Source organism: Delphinus delphis, chromosome 10, assembly GCF_949987515.2.
Source record: "Delphinus delphis chromosome 10, mDelDel1.2, whole genome shotgun sequence".
Taxonomy (NCBI): Eukaryota; Metazoa; Chordata; class Mammalia; order Artiodactyla; family Delphinidae; genus Delphinus; species Delphinus delphis.
The window spans coordinates 22,496,067-22,512,816 of record NC_082692.2 but is presented as its reverse complement, the minus strand read 5'-3'; the positions used below and the strand labels follow the sequence as shown (position 1 = coordinate 22,512,816).

At 38.0% G+C, this 16,750-nt stretch overlaps 1 protein-coding gene across 1 annotated transcript in view; it reads right to left on the bottom strand.

The window, feature by feature from the left end:
* Positions 1-2,149: 2,149 nt before the first annotated feature.
* The window catches only part of LOC132431785 (tripartite motif-containing protein 26-like), a 29,349-nt gene continuing 14,748 nt past the window's right edge, over positions 2,150-16,750 (bottom strand). The window contains exons 4-8 of the mRNA XM_069541101.1: positions 8,727-8,822; positions 8,281-8,511; positions 7,338-7,360; positions 4,818-4,933; positions 2,150-2,538 (exon numbers count right to left, since the gene is read on the bottom strand). Coding sequence (XP_069397202.1) covers positions 2,441-2,538; positions 4,818-4,933; positions 7,338-7,360; positions 8,281-8,409 — 366 coding nt within the window. The 5' untranslated portion in view covers positions 8,410-8,511; positions 8,727-8,822 and the 3' untranslated portion in view covers positions 2,150-2,440. The remainder of the gene's footprint in view (positions 2,539-4,817; positions 4,934-7,337; positions 7,361-8,280; positions 8,512-8,726; positions 8,823-16,750) is intronic.

Genomic DNA, 16,750 nt, shown 5'->3' with positions numbered 1-16,750 from the left:
TGAAATTAATATAGCTACTCTTGCTTTCATTAGACTAGTGTTAGCATGGTATATTTTTCTCTATCTAGAAGCTCTGTGCCATGAGTTGGGTTCTCCCCGTCATGCTGCCAGACCAGTGTTATTCCACAAGGTAGAAGCCCAGAGCCCAGCATCTTAGGGTGACTTCACGGTCAGAGATAGAGTGATGGGTTGCATGTGTCTTTGAGAGAATCTGACGGGATGAATCAGAAAATTCAGACATTTTGCAACCGTCATGGGACACTCCAGCAGCACACATGTGACCATCCTGGGAACAGACAGGACAGTTGAGTTGGGGGGGAGAAAGACACCAGCCTGGACGTGGGGTCTGGGATAATCTCCTGTTCCTTGGATAGCTGTAAGTTCAGGTTGAGAGAACTCAGAATAAGAGGCTCCAGGTTTCTGGGTTGGAGAACACCACTTCTGGTCCTGACCTGTGTGGGGGCCGAGTAACTCAGAAAAGCTGGAGTCAGACCTCCAGACAGATTGAGGGTGAGGCAGAGAGCAAGGCCTGAGAGAGAGAAAGTCGCCCAGAGTATAGTGCCCATTGCTGCCGCCGGGGTCAAAGGGAACTGCTAATCAGTTACTTCGGGGATTGTCTTCCCCTCCATACCTGGAGAGACTGGATGCCTTAGTTGTCCTGAGAGAAGGGCGGGACCTCAGAGTCACTCTCTTGGCACAGAATCTGGAATCCCCAGAGGACTCTTCCTGTGGTTCTACTATCAGACATAATTTCTTTTCTTGGCTTCTTTTTTCTGACTTTTTTTCTATTTATCTGTCTATTAAGTATCTTATTAACATTAATCTTTGACTTAAGAAACATTCTAAGGAGGAACAGTTTCAACATTGTCTTGCTAAATTCTGACCCTGTTCTTTAGTAATTACTTACATTTCATCTCATAATTACTTCTAACCAAAAGCACTGCAACATCCTGTATCTACATCCTTAACCTATAAAATCTGTTCCCTTCAGTCCTGTAAGTGAAACATGGACTGCACCGTCATTGAATATAATAGTTAAAACCTTTGGCCACTCACCATATAGAAAAAATCTGTTTGCACGTTGCTTTGTCCCTTCTATAATGAGGATCTGAATATACAACGTCAGCACTCGACTTGTACTTGCTTTTATTGATAGATACAGCTATAGGGTATAGGAATCTTCTGTTGTTTGGTCATATTTTTTTGACAAAACATTCTTATACAACTGAGCTATCAGAGCAAGTATACCCACATCTCTTGAACCCAGCAATTTAAATAAGGGACGTTCTTCTTAGGCAACTAGCATCTGCTCCCATGTCTTGAGAATGCTAAACGACATGAGTCTTGATGAGACCACCTCTCGTTACAGAAGCCAAAAGCATGCTTTCCTAACCTTTAATGTTGCTGAGGCAAAGGCAGGCATCCTATTCTCTGGCAATCTGGTGCACTTATGCCAGATTTTTCTTTAGGAGTTACTTACATGAAGAACTACGGCCTGTTCTATCCACTAATTTCCTGAGACCATTCCCTCCTCAACTCTTCATTCTCATCTCTATGTCCAGGAGAACTATACCCATCAGCTGGGTCTATGAATCCACCAAGATAGCTGCTGCCAAACCCAGCTCTGGCTCGACCCCTGTGTGTGTTCATTACTTCTTCCTCCTCTGCTCCCCACCAGATCACACCCCCTCTCCACTAGCTTGTCCTCATGCGTGGTATGTTCTGTTTAGGTGCTGCCAACTCCAACCATCCTCTCAACCCCTGCGACCCCCCCAGCTGCTCCTCCCTCTCACTGCAGTGCCGACACTGACTCCCAGCTCTCTTGGGGCAGAATTTGCAAGCAGGTAGGCACACATATCCCTCCCTCTTTACACTCTACAAGCCCCAGTAACGTTTAATAAGTTTCCCTTTCTCTAAAATTAGCCAAATTTGTTTTCTGCTGCTTATACTTAAGACTACTAATTTAATATTAAGCTAAGTATCTATTTCTACCACCTCAAAACACAGCTGACATAAGACTGAACTTCAGGTCCAAGTGACCTCCAAAACTCATATACACCTGAACCTCACATGGCTTCCACTCCCCCCTTATTAATGCAAAAATTATCAGAGCATAGCAGAAAGAAATAAACCAATTCCCACTCCAGATAGCTCAAGTCTCATAATGTATCAATGGTAAGCAGGTATGAGTTGCAAAACATTTACTGTTTCCTCAGCTGCTTAGAAGGATGACAGGAGAAATTATGTGACAGAAAAGGTGCTCTAGAAATGGATATGGATGTTGTAATCAATTCCTATTCGTGGCAGGGGCTGCAGTCCTATGATATCGTCACTCGTTCTCATACCTTTATCTCAGTGGCAGGTGAAGAACCAAATCAAAGGGCGTGAAGCCCTTACTGCCCAGCACACCAGGCTCCGGATCAAATCGCTGACCATGTTGCTATGTGTTCATCCACAAGCCAGTGAATATCATGCTCTTCCCATTTGGAAACACTGAGAGGTAGCCATTGGCTGTCTGGGAATTCAGGATGATCCTCACTGTGGGGACAAGGGGACAAAGGTGTGGCATCACAAAAGACAGCAAATGAGATTTATCCCATAGGTTATGGGGCCTTTATGACAATGGGGGTAGACTCCTCCGGGGAGCAGGCCAGAAACTGCTTGTGACCTTGTGCTCATACTATTAGCAACCATATCTGGAAAATGAAGAGAACACAGAAAATTCAAGGGCACAGGCAGTGTGATGAGACTTGAGAGGGCAAAACGATAAGGACTGAGATCACTGCAGCTGCACAAATCTGGGGAAAGGTTTGTGGGTTTGAAATCTGAATTCTCGGGATAAAGAATTTGGATACATTAGTCACACGAAGACCTTCCTCTTTAAAACGAAAGAGCTGACCCATAAGTAATGGAGCTTCATAGGAAAGCTGCAATTAGCAAACTTCAGCCACTATCCCCTCCAGATGCTCACTTGTTTTATATTCCAGATCCCTCAACAATTTTCCTGGAATAAAAGTACCAAAGGACAGTAAGCAATTCTGACACCTCATCTTCTAGGTTAAATTCTCTTACTGTTGGCTAATATAACTTTAAAAGATGACAGGGCACCATGAAAGCTCAAGCGAAACAGAGAAATCAATTCAGGAGACACCCATGTAAATATGCATGCCTACATCCGCTGAACCCACCTGCTGCTTCATTAAAGAGTACCTTTGGGCATGTTCCCTGTTTTTAAAGTAAGCCCTAAACTTCTAGTCCTGAACCACACTATTTTTCTCTACTCTCAAAGATACTCTTTTAGATTAATTCTCCCAGTATTCTTTAAATTTTTAATTGTGGTAAAAACACATAATGTTTACCATCTTTACCATTTTTAAGTGTACAGTTCATTAATATTAAGTATATTTAAATTGCTGTACAACCATTTTCCAGAACTTTTCCATTCGGGTTTTTTGGTATTTTAATTAATTAATTAATTATTACATCTTTATTGGAGTATAGTTGCTTTACAATGGTGTGTTAGTTTCTGCTTTATAACAGAGTGAATCAGCTATACATATTCATATATCCCCATATCTCCTCCCTCTTTTGTCTCCCTCCCACCCTCCCTATCCCACCCCTCTAGGCGGTCACAAAGCACCGAGCTGATCTCCCTGTGCTATGCGATTGCTTCCCACTAGTTATTTTACATTTGGCAGTGTATATAGGTCCATGCCACTCTCTCACTTTAAATAAATAAATTTATTTATTTATTTTTGTCTGCGTTGGGTCTTCACTGCTGAGTGCGGGCTTTCTCTAGTTGTGGCAAACGGAGGCTACTCTTCGTTGCGGTGCACAGGCTTCTCACTGCAGTGGCTTCTCTTGTTGCGGAGCACGGACTCTAGGAGCATGGACTTCAGTAGTTGTGGCTCACAGGCTCTAGAGCGCAGGCCCAGTAGTTGTGGCGCACGGGCTTAGTTGCTCCGCGGCATGTGGGATCTTCCCAGACCAGGGCTGGAACCCGTGTCCCCTGCATTGGCAGGGAGATTCTTAACCACTGTGCCACCAGGGAAGCCCCAGAACTTTTCCATTCTTCAAAACTCCAACTCTATACCCATTAAACAACAGCTCCTCATTTCCCCGTCCTTCCAACCACTAATCTACTTTCTGTTCCTATGGATTTGACTACTTTAAAGACCTCAAAAAGGAATCATACAGTACTTATCCCTTTGTGACTGGCTCACTTCACTTAATATAATGTCCTCAAGATTCATCCATCTTGTAGCATGTGTCAGAATTTCCTTCCTTTCTTAAGCTGAATAATGTTCCATTGTCTACACATTCCACATGCCACATTTTGTTCATCCATTCATGCACTGATGGACATTTGGGTTGCTTCTACCACCTGGCTATAGTGAATAATGCTGTTATGAACATGAGTGTGCAAATACCTCTTCGAGATCCTGCTTTTAATTCTTTGGAAAGTGGAAATGCTGGATCATATGGTAATTATATTTTTAATTGTTTGAGGAAATGCCACACTGTTTTCCATAGCCTTCCAATTTTCTTTTACCTCACTGTTAAAGGTGAGGTATCTTTTTACCAACTCTGAGACCTATTGACTATGATTCTACTTTAGTCTAGGTAACATTGTTAGACTCTCATGTGGAATCCTCTCTGGTTTGGACTTGCTTAGATTCCCTCCCCGATGTCCCTGCATGGTGTAAGTGAGGTGCACAAGAGCAAGGAACTCTGAGAAGCCACCGCCACAATCAAAACCTAAGGAAACATTATAGAGAAAGTAAGAAGTTTTTCTAGGCTCAAACCCCTTCCTTTACCATGGAATCCTTTGAGTCCTTTCTCTAAAGAAAGAAGTTTATCTGAAAATTCTTCTGTCTGCTTTTTGATTGGAGGACTGGTAGACTTTTCAATCCAGAACTTCTTCCGGGGATATCTAGAGAAAATGAAGTCACAGTTAGAACTCCTGAGAGAGAGGCATGATTTCCCATCGTCAGCACGTGCATGTGCACAAACACCAACAATAGACCAAAGGGGCAGAGAGTAAAAGCTTCATTTCCAAGTGCTCAGTTTCAACATCAGACTCAAAGAGTAGATATATAGAGTTCTGAAGAATGGGCCATGATTCAAGGATTCTCTACCCACCAATATGTCATTTATAGACAATGTTAAAAAAAGAAAGAAAGCCATTTTCTGCCTTTGAAAGTCTTTGAAACAGGCTACTAATACTACAACCTCTAAAGAAATTACCTGAGGATATAAACTAGATAAATAAAATTAAAATGAAGCCTTTTTTGTTTGTTTTTTTTTAGCCGCACTGTGCAGCATGTGTGATCTCAGTTCCCTCACCTGGGATCAAACCCGGGCCCCCTGCTATGGAAGTGTGGAGTCTTAACCACTGGACCACCAGGGAAGCCCCAAAATTAAGCTTTAAATATACATTTTTAAAAAGCTTTAAATTTAAAATTAAGGTATAGCTGGGCAGACATATATAAGCTAAATACAATATGAAAGAAATCTGAGGTCTTGATATTATCAAACAGGATTAAATTCAAGGCAAAAAAATATTAAATAAGACAACAGAGGGTATTTTATGTTACTAAGAAGATTATAATCCACAATTAAGATATAACTCTCTTTAAAAAAAAAGAAAACATCAAAATATAAAAAGCAAAAACTATAAGAATACAAGAAAAATTGGCAAAAATTCATTGCTAATAGGAATCTTTGAGTGATTTCTTTTAGTCCATGACATATCAAGAAGTAAAAAAATAAGTATCAATACAAAATACCTAAATAACAAAATTACTAAGGAAAACCTCATGGAGCTATATCAAATCCTATTCTAAGAACCCAGAGAATGTACTTTCTTTTTAAGTGTTTAGAACTGTACAAAAATCTACAACATACAATACAGAAAGCCTCAATAAAGTCCAAAATGGTAGAAATGGCAACCAACTCGTGTGATCACAAGATTTAAAACTATGAAGCCTGAAACTACTAGAAAAAGAACCCAGCACCACTGACAGATATCCTTTTTCTTAAATCTTATGTTAAATAGCAAATCAAATTTAAAATTTCAAAATAGCTAGAAAACAATAAAAATACCAAATACTAGAAATTTTGGCCTATGACAAAAGCAGGGCTCATAGATATACACACACAAAAATAAAAAAATATTAAAAATGGAAAAAAGGGAGAGGCAAGTAGAGGAGTCAAAAGTAGAAATACACAAAACAAACAAATACATTGACATAAAAAAATTAAATTTAAGGACATTATTTGGCAAATTATGCAACTATTTTTGAAAATATAAATGAAAATTGTGATATTCCAGGAGCTATAAATACTAAATATTCCAATTAAAAAGTGTCAGAATGAATTTATTTAAAAAGAAAAAAAAATTTATGTTTTTATAAGAGGTACATAAAAATAACAACCGAGAAAGGTTGAGAGTTAAAGGATAAAAAGTTAAATAGCATGCAAACACTAATCAAAAAAAAACTAGAATACCTCTACTAATATCAGACAAAATGCTTTCAGGCAAGAAGTCTTACCCATTCTGTATCACTCTCATTTCTTATATAATTGCTCATTTCTAATTGTCTCTGTCTAGTCTCCCCAGACAGAATCTGGTAACCTATCTCATTACACCCCTTTCTACCCAGTAACTGGTCCACAGTAAACATTCAGTATATGCCAATAGTCCTGGATGTCTCTGGGATGAACAGTGTATTATCAAAATACCTCCCTTTTATCTCTGTTCAAAGCTTCTGAGTATCGTGTGGGTATAATTTTTGAAAACTGCCAATGTTAAATGCCTAACACACATTCCCTCAGACGCACTGTTCAAGAACCCATTATCTCTATGACTCATATAAATGTCCCTCTTCTTATGGTCAGGCAGAGAGCAGGAAACCATCACTAGCAAGCATAGAGGGCAATCTGACGATGAAATGTGCTCTACAGAATATGAGGGAAGCTGTGGCCAGGAGAAGCAGCTGGGAATCAAGTACAGAAAGAACAAGAGGAAATCGGGTTTTAGAAACAAATGTGTATTCTAAATTTTCTCTAATACTCTCCCATAATCTCCTCCCATTTCATTTCTCCCTATCCCATTACCATCCTAACATAAGCTCCATGCCAATAATTTTTCTAGGACTCCCTCCCCCATTCTATGGAACACCTTTCAACTTACCCTTTCTAGAAGAACCTCTCTTCCTCCAAACAACCCCTTTCCAGCCCTTGCCACATTTCAATAAGTTATGGTGACAGAAAGAAAAAACAAAGGAACACCTAAGTGGTTAAAAAAAAAAAAAAAAAAAGCAAGCAGCACTTACCCGCTTATTATATTGCTTGGGTCCTAGAAAGGAAGAGAAGACAGACTGTCATGGAAATAAGGTTCCCAGGATCTGACACCATTCCCTACGATGGGCTTGCTGGGGAACGGGTACACAACAGGACTGTACAGAGAATTTTCTGATGAGCCTGGACCTGTTCTGTTCTCCACTGTAGTATCAGTTTATGTGGACATATGTTTCCCCATCCTTTTCTCTATTTGAGTGCTAGACTATCCCCTCCAAGAAACCTTCCTTGATCTGTCAAGAATCCTATTGTCTACCAGGTTAAGACTGAAATCTCAGCCTGCCTTGGAAGGCCTCTACTCATTTGACCCCATCTTACCTGTCTCATCTTCCCTCTAACTTCTTCCTCACTTAAGCTGACTCCTCCAGAAAGGTAGCTCCGTTCACTCTATGTACCCTTTCTACCTTCCAAACTATCTTCCTCAGCACCCACACCCACCCTTTTATTATCACACTCATTAAGTTTATTATCACATTCACTTATTTCATTCTAACCACTGCACCTCCACCAAATGGAATGTTCAACTCCTCCTTCCTGCTAATCCAAATCTTTACATTTTCTTCAAGGCTGCCATTAAGAGCTGCTTCTTCCTTGAAGACTTCCCTGACTAAACCTAGTCTTTTCCAGAATTCCTGGGGCTTCCTGTCTGACCACAAGATTTAACACTTGATTATTTCTTATAATTATAAATGTATAGATCTTACTATCTCATTGTAAGATCTGGGTCTATTACAGTCCCTTGCCCACCGCAATTTGGGACTTAAAACCTATTACTTTGCTGATTAACTTATTAAAGAACTCAACAAATGAGAACAAAACCTTGTCTCTCCTGACTCCTTGTCCAAATCTCATGCTAATGGAGGGCTACACTGCATCCTGGAGCAAGGGGACCCAGGTACAGTTTAGTTGGTCACTCACCTGCAAAAGTTCAAGTGCTGGCTGCCGAGCCTTCTTCTCTAACTCAGAAATCAGGGTCTCAAGCTGGATGACCTCCTCAGAGCCCTTGGTGACATGGCTGTTCCTCCCTTCAGTGAGCTCTTGCTCCATCCCATCCAGCCACTTCAACAGGTACTGCTCCCTTTCTCTCAGGAACTGATGGCCCTGCTCAAACACTGATGCTATGTCTTGCTTGTGGTTCTGGAATTTTGCCTGCAGTAAAGGCAGAAAGGGGAAGAGGATTTCTTCTGAGAGGCTAGGAAACACCAGAACATTTGTGAGATCTGGAAATGAGTTCAGAACAAGAATCCCTTTCATCACACCCTCCTTCTCCCCATCCTTCAATATACCCCCTCCCCCTGACACACACACACACACTCTCCCACCCAACAGAGGTACACAGAACATTCACTTGAGACTTCTCTTACCAGCAGGGCCTGAATCTCATCTTGTCCCGTAGACTAAAAATTCCGAATCCTGTCCCTGTCTCCCTTCAGAATCTTCAGATGGTTTAGAATTTTACCCTATGGAAATAAACATGGGTAATATTAAGATGAAGATGAAAATGCCCTCAATAAGAAAAGAGATCTGCAAAATGATTCCAGAGTGAAATCAGATAGTGTTTGACCTTATGTAGTATAATAAGGTAACTAGGATGGAATAGTTTCTATCCTACTTAATGAAGAAGAAACAAAGTGAGTGCTATGTTAACTTAGAGCAGTTTCTCAGAAGTGAGATAAAATGAATATTAAACTTATACTGTACCGTATGTCAATTACATCTCAATAAAACTGGAAGAAATTAAGTGAGATAAAATAATGATTTATTATCATTGCAAGTACTAAGACTTATAGTGTAGTATTTATTTATACTTACTCTTTCCACCACAAATATAGACAATTTATATTAAAATTAATTGATAACATGGAAGTAAAAAAGAAAATCAACACAAAAAGTGAAGGAAAGTATATGTACTAACTCCAAACCATTAAGAGAATGACTAAACTGGTTTGAAGAGTCCCATCAACCAAGGAGAAAAGGGAAATACTGAATCACATTAATTATTTAGCTGACAGGAGAAAAAATACTAGTATGTCAGAAAAAACAATAGTTTCCCTGAGATTAAATTCTGAAAGAAAACTTATACAAGATATATTCTCAAATATTCTCAAAAATATTTTTACAACAATAATGTGCTAGAAACACACAATTCGAAGCTACGTATCCAGAGGGCTATCAAGAGCGCTGGTATTCTGTACTGCTGGTTGAGACTTGATTGATTGCCTCAGAAACTAAAACATCAAGGCAATGGGACAGACTTGCTATTATAAAAGATACGAAAACAAACCAGTTTATTATCCAAATGCAAAGGATAACATGTTGCCAAGAACTTTCCATGCTACAGAATTTGAACCTTCACCTACACCTGTTACAATGGCTATTATTTAAAAAACAAAAGATAAGTATTGGTGAAGATGTGATGAAAAGGAAACCCTGGTACACTACTGATGGGAATGGAAACTGGCACAGTCATGGAAAACCCAATGGATGTTTCTCAAAAAAATTAAAAATAGAACTACTATATGATCCAGCAATCCCACTTCTAGATATTTATCTGAAGGAATTGAAATCAGGATCTCGAAGAGATATCTACCCTCCCATGTTCATTGCAGCATTATCCTCAATAGCCAAGATATGGAAACAACCTAATGTCCAATGGATGAATGGATAAAGACAATGTGGTATATACATACAATAGAATATTACTTGGCCTTAAAAAAGAAGGAAATCCTGCATTTGCAACAACACAGGTGGACCTGGAGGACATTATGCAAAGTGAAATAAGCCAGACACAGAAATTATACAAATACAGTAGAATCTCACTTATATGAGAAATCTAAAAATAGTCAAACTCATAGAAGCAGACCATAGAATGGTGGTTGCCAACAGCTGGAGGTGAAGGAAAAGGGTAATAGTTTGGTCAAAGGGTAATGGTTTCAGTTATGCAAGATAAATAAGTTCTGAAAATCTACTCTACAGCATAGTGCTTATAGATAACAATGCTATGTTATATAATTAAAATTTGCTAAGAGGATAGATCTTATGCTAAGTGTTCTTATCTCACACACACACACACATACACACAATAACATAATAATAATAATAAAGCGGGTGGGAGGAAACTTTGGGAGGTGATGGATATGTCTATGGCCAGCTACTGAGCTCGTGCGCCCCTAACTAGAGAGCCTGCGTGCCGCAAAACTACTGAGCCCACGCACTCTGGAACCCACGCACCACAACTACAGAGCCCACGGGCCCTGGAGCCCGCGCACCACAACTAGAGAGAGAAAACCTGCACGCCACAACTAGAGAGAAGCTCGCGCACCACAGTGAAAGAGCCCACATGCCTCAACAAAGATCCCACGTGCCGCAACGAAGACCCAACGCAGCCAAAAATAAATAAATTAAATAAATACATAATAAATCTTTAAAAAATTGGACTGCAATTTTAAAAATCAGTATATTACATATAATAAAGAGTAAATGGTATTTAACAAAACTTGTGTTTTAGTGTGTGTGTATGCGTGTGTGTATGCGTATGCATGTATATTAGACTGGATTGTGAATTAATTTCTTACTGTGATGTTTCAAAAAAATGTTTGAAAACCCTTAGTTTAAACCATGATGATGAGCTTTTCCAGGCAGAGTATGAATAACAGACCTATGATTGAACATAGTGGTTTCTAATAATCTAACTCTCATACTCTCAAATGAGTTTTAAAATATAGCCCTAAATTTTTGTAATTCTTATTCTCTACTGTTGAATCATTTAAAGCAATTTATTTTTATTTTTTAATATTTTATTTATTTATTTATTGGCTGCATTGGGTCTTAGTTGCCACATGCAGGATCTTTCGTTGTGGTGCGCAGGCTTCTCTCTAGTTGTGGCGCTCGGGCTCCAGAGTGCATGGGTTCATTAGTTGGCGCACTGGGTCTTAGTTGCGGTATGTGGGATCTTTCGTTGCAGCACGTGGGCTTCTCTCTAGTTGTGGCACGCGGGCTTAGCTGCCCCACGGCGTGCGGGATCTTAGTTCCCTGACCAGGGATAGAACCCATGTGACCCGCATTGTAAGGCAGATTCTTTACCACAGGAAAGTCCCTATGGTCCATTTTTTAAAATGCCGTTATAACCCACAAAATTGATGCCATGATACAAGGTATTGCAGTCTACACTTTGAAAAACATTGATTTAAACCACAACAACTTTATCACTAACCCTGACCTCTACCCAGAAATGCAAACTCTAGGGAGCTACAGAAGCCTACTGTATCACCACTTGAATATACCACTTGCACCTCAAATTCACACCTCCAAATGCATTATCTTCCTCATTGTTCCTACTCCTCAGTAAAAGGTACCAACAACCACTCCATGACCCAAGCCAGAAGCTAGGTGTGATTTTAGACAGCTCATTCTCTTTCACTACTACCTCCGATATCTGGTCACTGAATTAAATAATACAATGTCTGAAATAAAAATTTCACTGCATGGCCTTAACAACAGAATGCAGATAATAGAAGAAAGAGCCAGTGACCTTGAAGATAGTGCAATAAAAATTATCAAGTCTTAATAAAAGAGAAAAAAAAAGATTTTTTTTTAAAAAAGGAGAAATTCAGTGACCTATGAAATATTAAAAGGTCTAACATTCATGTCATTAGAGTCCCAGAGAAGGGAGAGAAATTGGTAAAGGAAAAAAATGTTTAGAGAAAAAATGGCTGAAAACTTTTCAAATATGGCAAAAGACATAGATTTATAGATTCAAGAAGCCCAGCAAATGCCAAACAGAATGACTTTAAGGAAAACCGCCCCAGATACATCATAATCTAACTTCTGCAAACCAAAGATGAAGAAAAAATCTTGAAAGCAATCAGAAGAGAATAACATATCACAATGAGGGGAAGAACGATTCAAATCGTTCAGATTTGAATCCGAACAGATTTCTCATTAGAAACCATAGAGGCCAACAGACAGTGGGGCAAACATCTGTAAAGTCCTGGAGGAAAAAAACCTGTCAGCCCAGTGAAATGTGCTTCAGAAATGAAAGCAAAATATAAATATTTTTAGATGAAGGTAAACTGAGAGAATGTGTCACCAGCAAACCTGCCCTAAAAGAATTGTTAATGGAAGTTCTTCAGGCTGATGTGAAATTCCAAAGGGACATTTGGAACTTCAGCAATAGCAACAGAACAGAAGAAAGAGCAACAGAAATGGTAAATATTTGGATAAATACAGTTGTCTATTTTATACCTCACACATTCTTCAAAATATGTAGGACTGTTGGAAGCAAAAATTGTAACATTGTTAGTGAGATAATGTGTGTAGATGTAATACATATGACAATAGGGAAAGCAACCTATATGGTTGTAAGGCTTCTACATTTTACTTGAAGTTGCAAACTTTTAACTCGAAGTAGATTTTTAACTCTAAGGTATGTATATTGTAACCCAGAGACCACTACCAAAAAGGTAATATGAAGAGATATAGCCAAAAGCCAATAGGTAAGTTGATGTGGAATATTAAAAATATTAGAATAAAAGAAGAGAAGGCAGGAAAAGTGAAATAGAAGAGTAAAAAACAAAGGGTACAAAACAGAGATGATAAAATGGTGGACCCAAGTTCAACAATGTTAATAATTACATTAAATGTGAATAGTCTAAACACACCCATTAAAAGAGATTGTCAAATTGGTTTAAAAAAAGACCAAACTATATTTTATCTCCAAAAAAACCCACACTAAATATCAGTATAATAATATACTAAAAGTAAAAGTAAAGCATACTAAAAGTAAAAGAATTGAAAAAGATGTACCATGCAAACACTAACCAAAATAAAGCTGAAGTAGCTATATTTAGATAAAGTAGACTTCAGAACATGGTATGTTACAAGGGATAGATAGGGCTATTACTTAATGATAAAGGGGTCAATTCTCCAAGAAAACATGCTAATCACAAATGTGTGTGCAACAACAGAGCTGCAAAACACATGAAGCAAAGACTGATGGAACTGATATGAGAAATAGACAAGCCCAAAATTGTGTCGGAGACTTCAACACTCCTTTCTCCAAAACTGAGAAAAATTAGACAGAAAATCAGTAAGGATAAAGAAAACCTGAACAACATATCAACTAGCTGGACCTAATGGCAATGACAAAACACTCTGCCCAACAAAAGCGGAATATACATTCTTTTCAAGTGCATATGAAATATTCGTATAAAGGAACATATTCTGGGCTGTAAAACAAACCTTAACAATTTAAAAGAATTGAAATTATACAAAATATGTTCTTTAACCATAATGGAATTAAACTAGAAATAGAGAAAAGAAAAATATTTATAAAATCTCCAAACATTTGGGGATTAAACAATGCACTTTTACATAAGCCATGGTGAATAGTATTGTATCAATGTCAATTTCTTTGTCTCCTAAGATGTTATCACTGGCAGATGATGGGGAAAAGGGTACACAGAGGTCCTCTGAGCTATTTTCATAACTTTTTGTAAATCTTAAACTATTTAAAAATAAAAACTATTTAAAACTTTAAAAAAGAGAAATAAATAAAAATGAGTGAAGAAAGCCTATGTGATCTATGGGACACCATCCAGAGAAACAAAATCTGAATCACTGGTGTTCCAGAAGGAGAAGAAAGGGAGACAGGGACTGAAAAACTATTTAAAAGAAATAATGGCTAAAATTTTCCCAAACCTGCAAGAAATTTGAATATTCAAGTTCGTGAAACTATTAGATCACTCCATTATTTCAGTCTAAAATGATCTTCTCTTAGACGCATTATAATAAAACTGCCAAGAATATAAGATAAAGATAGAATCTAAAATAAGCAAGAAAGAAGATTGTAAACTACAAAGGCACCCCTATTAGGCTATCAGTGGATTTCTTAGCAGAAATCCTACAGGCCAGGAAAGAGTGGGATGATATATTCAAAGTGCTGAAAGAAAAAAATTGCCAACCAAGAATTCTCTACCTGACACAGTTGTCCTTTATTAAGGAGAAATAAAGACTTTAACAGACAAACAAAAATTGAGGGAGTTCATCACCACTAGATCTGCCTTACAAGAAATGCTGAAAGGAGTTCTTCAAGTTGAAATGAAAAGATGCTAATTAGTAACATGAAAACATACATATATATACAACACACAGGTAAAGGTAAGTATACAGTCAAATTCAGAAAACTCTATTACTGTAATATGATGGTGTGTTAACCACTTAACTATAGTGTAAAGGTTAAAGGACAAGAGTACTAAAAATAACTATAGCTACTATAATTTTTAATGAATATACAATATAAAAAGAGGTAAATTTTGGCATTAGAAGTATAAATGGGTGAGAAGTAAAAGGGCAGAGTTTTTGCATGCTAGTGAAATTAAGTTTTTGCATGCTGATACATCTAATAAGAGGTTTTATGTAAGCCTCATGGTAACTAGAAAGCAAAAAAAACTTACAGTAGATTCACAAAAGACAAAGAGAAGAAAATCAGAGCATACCACCACAGAAAATCACCAATTCACAAAGGAAGGCAGCAAGACAGGAAACAAAGAGAACTACAAAACAGCCAGACAGAAATCAATAAGATGGTATTAGTTAGTAAGTCTTTACATATCAATGATTACTCTAAATGTAAATGTATTGAATTCTTCAGGCAAAAGTCACAGAGTGGCTAGAAAAAAAGATCCGACTATAAGCTGCCTACAAGATACTCACTTTCAGCTTTAAGGACACTCATAGGCTTAAAGTGAAGGGATGGAGAAAGATATTCCATGCAAGTGGAAAACAGGAGAGCAAAGGTAGCTTTACTTATATCAGATAATATAGACTTTAAGCTAAAAACAGTAACAATAGACAAAGAAGGTCATTATATAATAATAAAGGGATCAACTCATCAAGAAGATATAACAATTATAAATATATATGCACCAGGGACTTCCCTCATGACCCAGTGTGTAAGACTCCACGCTCCCAATGTAGGGGGCCCGGGTTCGATTCCTGGTCGGGGAACTAGATCTCACGTGCATGCCGCAACTAAGAGTCCACATGCCGCAACTAAGAAGTCCACATGCCCCAACTATGAGCCCACATGCTGCAACTAAAAAAGATCCCGCATACCGCAACTAAGACCCAGCACAGCCAAAATAAATAAATAAAAGTATATTAAAAAAAATATATATATATATGCACCCAACACCAGAGCACCTAAATATATTAAGCAAACACTAACAGATCTGAAGGGAGAAATAGACAGCAAAACAATAACAGCAGGGAACTTCAATACTCCACTTCAAGCAATGGACAGATCATCCAGAGAGAAAATCAACAAGAAAACGTTCGACTTGAAACATACTTTAGTCTAAATGGAACTAACAGACATCCAACAGCAGCAGAATACACGTTTTTTGTCACCATGCTGTATAATACAACTCTAGAACTTACTTGTCTTGTAACTGGAAGTTTGTACCTTTTGACCACCTTCACCCATCTTGCCCACCCCGCCTCTGGAAACCACCAATCTGTTCTTCACATCTATGAGTTTGGTTTTTATTAGATTTCTCAAACAATTAAAAATAGCACTACCATATGATCCAGCAATCCCATTTTTGGGTATATATTCAAAGGAAATAAAAACAGGATATCAGAGAGATACCTGCACTCCCGTGTTCATTGCAGCATTATTCACAATAGCCAAGATATGGAAACGACTTACAAGTCCATCTATGAATGAATGGATAAAGAAGATATGATATATCTATATCTATATAATGGAATATTATTCAGCCATGAGAAAGAAGGAAATTCTGCCATTTGTGACAACCTGGATGGACCTTGAGGCATAGCGCTAAGTAAACATAAATCAGACAGAGAAAGAGAAATACTATATGATATCACTTACATGGAATCTAAAAGAAAAACAACTCACAGAAATAGAGAGTAGAATTGTGGTTACCAGGGGCTAGGAGAATGGGGGAATTGGGAAGATATTGGTCAAAGAGTACGAGCTTCCAGTTATTAGGTGAACAATTTCTGCGAACCTAATGCATTGCATTGTTTTTATAGTTAACAGTACTGTATTGTATAATTGAAAACTGCTAAGAAAGTAGATCTTAAATGTTCTCACCACAAAAAATAAATGGTAATTATGTGATGCGATGGAGGTGTTAGCTAACACAGTGGTGGTAATCATAACATAGTATATGTGTTTCAAATCAACATGTTGTACATTTTAAACTTACACAACATTATGTATCAATTATATCTCAATAGAGTTTGGGGGAAAAAAAAGAAATGCCAAAGATTCTACAAACAGGAGCAGAACTAATAAATGAGTTTAACAAAGCCACAGGATACAAGGTCAATATTTTAAAAATTGTTTGTTAATACACAT